The sequence below is a fragment of the Oryzias melastigma genome, linkage group LG13 (assembly GCF_002922805.2).
Source record: "Oryzias melastigma strain HK-1 linkage group LG13, ASM292280v2, whole genome shotgun sequence".
In the NCBI taxonomy this organism is placed as follows: Eukaryota; Metazoa; Chordata; class Actinopteri; order Beloniformes; family Adrianichthyidae; genus Oryzias; species Oryzias melastigma.
In genome coordinates, this window is record NC_050524.1 from 953,196 (window position 1) to 959,195 (window position 6,000).

The 6,000-nt window shown below is 38.8% G+C and overlaps 1 protein-coding gene across 3 annotated transcripts in view; it reads left to right on the forward strand.

Annotated features, from left to right (window-relative positions):
• Nucleotides 1-3,850, forward strand: part of LOC112149681 (latent-transforming growth factor beta-binding protein 1) — a 41,921-nt gene extending 38,071 nt beyond the window's left edge. For all 3 annotated transcript variants that reach the window (XM_024277534.2, XM_024277536.2, XM_024277539.2), the window contains 2 exons: nt 295-447; nt 1,434-3,850. In XM_024277534.2, coding sequence (XP_024133302.1) covers nt 295-447; nt 1,434-1,576 — 296 coding nt within the window. In that variant the 3' untranslated portion in view covers nt 1,577-3,850. The remainder of the gene's footprint in view (nt 1-294; nt 448-1,433) is intronic.
• The last annotated feature ends 2,150 nt before the right edge of the window (nt 3,851-6,000 follow it).

Genomic DNA, 6,000 nt, shown 5'->3' on the forward strand with positions numbered 1-6,000 from the left:
ACTTTGAAAAGAACTCGATGTCCGCGGAGTCTGAAGTTTATCTGAGAGTTTCCTGAAGTTCTAAGATCCAAAAATCAGTTTTTGAGATTTCCCAGGAGCTCAGGCGAAACACAAACTTAGTCTGCAGATAGTTGTTTACTCTACTAAAAACTAGGAATCCCAGGACAGATCCCTGATGAACACCCTGATGACACTGCAGAGGTCACTCCTTAAAACCTGATTCATTACAAACTCCTCCTGTGTGTCAGAGATCAGATACAAACTGAAAAACGATTCTGTGTTTTGATCCTTCAGGACGTTACGAGTCGTACGCTGGACTGAGTGCAGCAGAGGATTGTGGGATACTTCACGGCTGTGAGAACGGCCGGTGCATCCGTGTTGCTGAAGGCTACACCTGTGACTGTTACCAGGGTTACGAGCTGGACATGACCTCCATGACCTGCATAGGTACGGAGAAGACGGTTTGACTGCTTCTGCTCTGGACGGATGAAGGTCCGGTTCGTCTGATCGGGTTTGTTTACAAGAACAGGATAGAAAAAAAGAAAAAAAATGTTTGTCTGCGTTAAACTGAAGTGAACCGCACCAGAGTTCACCTGCAGGAGAACAGATCCTCAGTCAGGGTAGCTCTGATTTCACACCAGCAGAACCAAGAGGAACCCAGCTGTAGATCAGACCAGAACTAAACCTGGATCAGGTCAAAACGAATCCTGGATCAGACAAGGATCAAAAATTGATCAGACCAGATTCAAACCTGGATCAGACCAAAAATAATCCTGGATCAGAATAGAAACAAACCTGGATCAGACCAGATTCAAACCTGGATCAGGTCAAAACTAATCCTGGATCAGACCAGATTCCTTCCTGGATCAGACCAGATTCAAACCTGGATCAGACCAAGTTCAAACCTGGATCAGACCAGATTCAAACCTGGATCAGACCAGGAACAAACCTGGATCAGACCAGATTCAAACCTGGATCAGACCAGGAACAAACCTGGATCAGACCTATAATAAAGCTCTCTGTAAATGCTCCGTTGTTCTTCATCTCAGATCTTTGCTGATGTTTTCATCTTCATCTCTGATCACCATCAGCTCACAGATTAATGAAGAATTTATGACAAATTAAAATTCTGAATTTGTAAATCATCACTGCAAGAGTTTTAAAGATAAAAAATGTACATTTTCATGACAGTACAGTTTGGTTTCTAGTTTCCACATAAACACTTAGAATGTTTTAGTGAAATTGTCTTCAGAATAGTTTTATTTTGAAAGGCTAACATGTGATTGATGACATCATCAGTTTCTTTCATGTATGAAGAGGGCGTTTGTGCAGCTCTTCACTTCCTGCTGGTTCTGAAAGTCCACACCAGGTTCCCGACCAGGACTCCGGGTCGGTTCCGCCGTGGCTCACGTCTCTGTCCCGACTGTCTGCAGACATCAACGAGTGTGAGGACGGCGTGGGCCTGGAGTTCCCGTGCGTGAACGCTCGCTGTGTCAACACCGAAGGCTCGTTCCGCTGCGTCTGCAGGAGAGGGTACGTCATGTCCCGCCGCCGGAACCACTGCGTGGCTGCGTAGACTGGACCGAGGCCCACCAGACCGGCGCATTTGACTGGATGGACCGGGTCAAAGGCCAAAGCGTCTCGGACTGGTTTTGATTGCACTAACCTGGACAAAGACACACTGAGTTTGTTAACCTCACCTGTCCTACAGTGAGTCCTAAACACAAACAACACAAACAAACACAAACAAACACACAACCTGAACAGGGAGTCGAACAAGCGGACACGACGTACGATTGACTCGACTCTCCGGTTCATCGATGTTCCCAATGAGATCACTGGTGTCAAAAACTGCACTGAGATTCTACAGAACCAGTAACGGGTTCAGAACCGTCACCAGAACCCCGGAGGGACATCTCTTTGAACTTTGACACATTCAACCTGAAAAACCATCAGAGGTCGTTTTCAATCAGCCTAAACTACAAGTGTCTGTTCGTGGATCACCACGACCCGATTCCAGAACCAAAGGTTCGGTAAATGAAGGCCGGGTGTTGACTGATGATTATCCTCATCAAAGGTTTTGTTCAGGTGAGTCTAAAACACCTGATATCATCTTGGACTGAGCTGCTCAGAAGATTAACTCATTAAGACACAACAACACACTTTGAGGATAAAAATGAGACCAAAAAAACGTGTTCAGTTCAGTAAATTTGGATGTTGCTGCTTTAGTTAAACTTAAAATAACTGCTGACCAAAGCAAAGCTTTACTTTATCTGTGAAAAACAATTCTACTTTTATTTATACGCATCAAATAACCAAATAAGTATTTTTGCAAAAAGTCAGAAAGTTTTAGCAGCTTTTGTTTTGGGTGTTTTCATGACATCAAATGTGTTTCATAAGGAAAAGTCTACCAGCGTTCAAGAGGTTAGCATTCGCTAGCATTCGTTATCATACATTAGCTGGTAGCTAATTCAAACCAACAATAAGGTATTATTGTTGGTTGTAAAATAGAAATACAGTTATTCAGATTCAAACTCAGAATTCATTGGTTTACATTTTTGTGTTACGCCGTTTTAGGTTTTAATTCACTTGCTAGCTTTAAGCTAGCAGGCTAACAGCTCCAGATCAAACTCAGAAGAAACAAACAAACTTTCTGTCACTGTTCAATACTTATGGAAGCGTTTGTGATTCATAATTTGAGAAAAGTCAATACTGGAAATGCTGTTTCGTTTTCAAACTGTGTCTTAAACAAAATGAAAAAGTAATTCTCCAAACTTTTTCATTTTCTTCATCATCTCCGCTCCTTCTGTGACATCATTAAAATGATAGAGAAAATTTCATTTGATGTTTCATTTTTAAAAAGTTCTCTGGTAAATTTGTACCAAAATTCAATTAGAAATATCGAATTTGAAAATGAAAATGGATTACAGAAATTCTTTTTCATTTTCACATTTTCAAAATAAAAAACCATTTCCACTATTGACTTTTATTTTGAATTATGAGACACAAATGCTTCCATAAATACTTTGTTCACTATTATATACGATGATCAGCATTTTTTATTTTAGTGTCTAAAACTACAGTTTAAAAATCCGGTGCTGGAAATCTCCCAGAAGTCTCTTTGCTCACTTGATAGACCACAATGCACTGCGTTTGAACGATTTTAAATTGTTTTCATTTTACAGAGAACATTCATAATTGTGAAAATGTTCCTTTTTTTAGGTTTTTATTACAGTAAAATTGACATTTGAGCTGATTAAAGATGTTAAAATATATTTTTAAACAGAACTGACGTTTCTGACGAATCGAAGGCAAAAGGACGTTCAGGATTTAACAAACAGCAGTTTGTACTCTAAATGAGAGGAAGTTTAAAAGATAATCCATTTTCTGATATAATTCTGAAGTAAAAAGTTCCTGTTAAAGTTCTAAATTAAAAATAAATCACACTAAAGGAATTTTATGCGTCACTATGACTAAATACAGTTTAACATTAATGCTAAATCTTTGCTTTAACAGATTTTTGTTGTTACAGAAAATCATCAGTTCTAGTGACCATAAAGTTAGTTTGTGTTTTAACACGTCTTCTGTTTAAAGGCTGTAACTTTTAGAGATGACGTCTAAAAACAGGTTTATGTTTGTTTCTCATGTTAATCACATAAAAATGTTTGTTTTAATCTCAAACACAAACTAAAAATGTAATGTGTTTTTTCTTTTTCTTCCTCTGGACATACGTGTTCATTCTTGTTTCATTTCTGCTCGTTTCTAACCTCTAATCTGATTTCCAGCCGAACAAAGAACGTCTTTTGTTTTTAGTTTCTAGATTTCTTCTTGTTGTCCTGAAACATAAAAGCTCGTTGTGCATCACTGCTGCAAAAGAAACTGTTTTATTTTCTGATTGTGGAAGAAATATGTAAACTCTTTAAATGTTTTTTTTTAATTGTCACTTTGAATAATATCCAATTTTTCACATTTTTAAATAATAAAAATATATTTGTATCCTGTTACAGAACTCTGTTGTTTCTGTTTCTGCTGGAAAACTATTTTTTTTATTTTATTTTCAGTGGATAAACTTTGAGTTTAGGTTTGTATAAAACGTTCATTCTGAATATGTTCAACATTTAAAGCAAAACAGTCCTATAAACATAAACAAAACACTATTTTATTGACTTAATGTTGTCTAAATGTAAATATATCAAAATGTAAAAACTGAAATTCAGCTGCAAAAACAGAATAAAAGTTTGATATTTTGAAGACAAACTAGCAGAAAGCTGCATGTCGTCTGCATAACGATAACATAAAACATCCGTCATGAACAGCAGGGGTCCTAGAATCAAACCCTGAGGAACTCCAGAGGAGATTAATCATAACCACTACATCAAACTCTGATAAAAACAACTTTATCTAAATGGGATCTTTAATTAATGCTGGTAAGTTTGGTTTTGGATTCGTCACAGTAAGGAGGAAAGCTGTCAGTCACACTGACTCACGTGCCGCTGAAACCTCCGTTAGCATGCTGCTAGCCTGCTAGCTGTGATGTTGTCATCCGTGGGGATGCTCGCGTGCAGCTGGCTCCATAACCTTAATGCCTGCTCTGTTTCTGCACATCCAGGCGCTAAGCCTCTTTACATTATAGGCCAATCCGTCGACACACAGACACACTCAGGCAGCTCTAAGAGGATTAAAACGCTTCACCCAGAACCAGACTGAACCCGTGAGCCAGCGGAATATCAGCTTTCACTTTCACAGAACAGCCAGCGCTGTTTCCATGCGCTGACGGCGGTCGGTTCTGATCCAACGGGTGAAGCAGAGCTAAAAGAAACGGAGGTTTCTGACCTGCAGGGGAACCAGTTCAGGGCTTCTATTGTGAAGTTCTGTCACAAAGAGAGAGTTCTGATTCAGTTCTGAGCCTTGTTTTGCTGGGCCTTAACTGTAGACGTCTCCATGGAAAGGAAGGTGGGTTAGTTTGAGGACACCAAACATCCTATGAGCAGTGGGGGGGGGGCATGATGAGGTGATGGTTGAGTCACAGCAGCTCTGACCCAGATATGCCTGAAGAAGGTGAGTGGGTCAGCAGCAGAGGCTTCAGGCCGTCGTGAGTTTCTTCAACTGTTTCAGGAAAAAGTCTGAAACTCTTTGAAGTTTGAAGCTAATCTGAGCTGGAAACGTTTAATAGTAAAACAGAACGTCTGCTCAAAGAAAAACACTTCTGCTGACTGTCAGTCTTCACTACGTTATCCTCCTGAGCTCCTTCTGCTCAGGAGATGTTATAACTAAAGCCTGAAACAGTTTCATTCACGGCAGGGACTTTCCATGAAGCCAAGAACAGACGTAAAGAAAGGAAATAACATCAGCTGTAGGAGGTGAGAACAAATGTTTAAAAATATCTAAAGTTATTTTGAATTCACGCAAACTCCTCTGATCTGTTGTAGAGAAGAACCAAGAAAAGGGTTATTTCCTCTCTGCGTCAACATCTCTGGGATGAATGTGCCTCACAACTAATGAGACGGAAGAACCAGAACCAGAACTCCGTTCAGTTTGGGTCCAAACAACCAGAACTTGTAGAAAACGGATCATGTTTTCTGTGGTTCTACCTAATATTCCCATAGATATGACAGGAAATTGCCACTTTAAAAAGAATATTTGGACTTTGTTGACTTTTGGTTATGAAATATTCATTGTTTGGGGCATCAGTTCATGTTTATTAAAGGTTTGTAAAAACGTATTTCAGCTAAAAGCGTTTTACTAAAACTTCTCTGTGACTGAATTGTTTGCATCTAAAGTATTTTAAAATTGTTCAACCAGCACTTTAAAAAATGGAAGCAAAGTTCATGCGACAAAAACAAAACATGCATCATATATAAAACATGCATCATATATAAAACATGCGTCATATATAAACATGTGTCATATATAAACATGCTTCATATATAAAACATGCATCATATTTAAAACATGTGTCATATATAAACATGCATCATATATAAAACATGCATCATATAT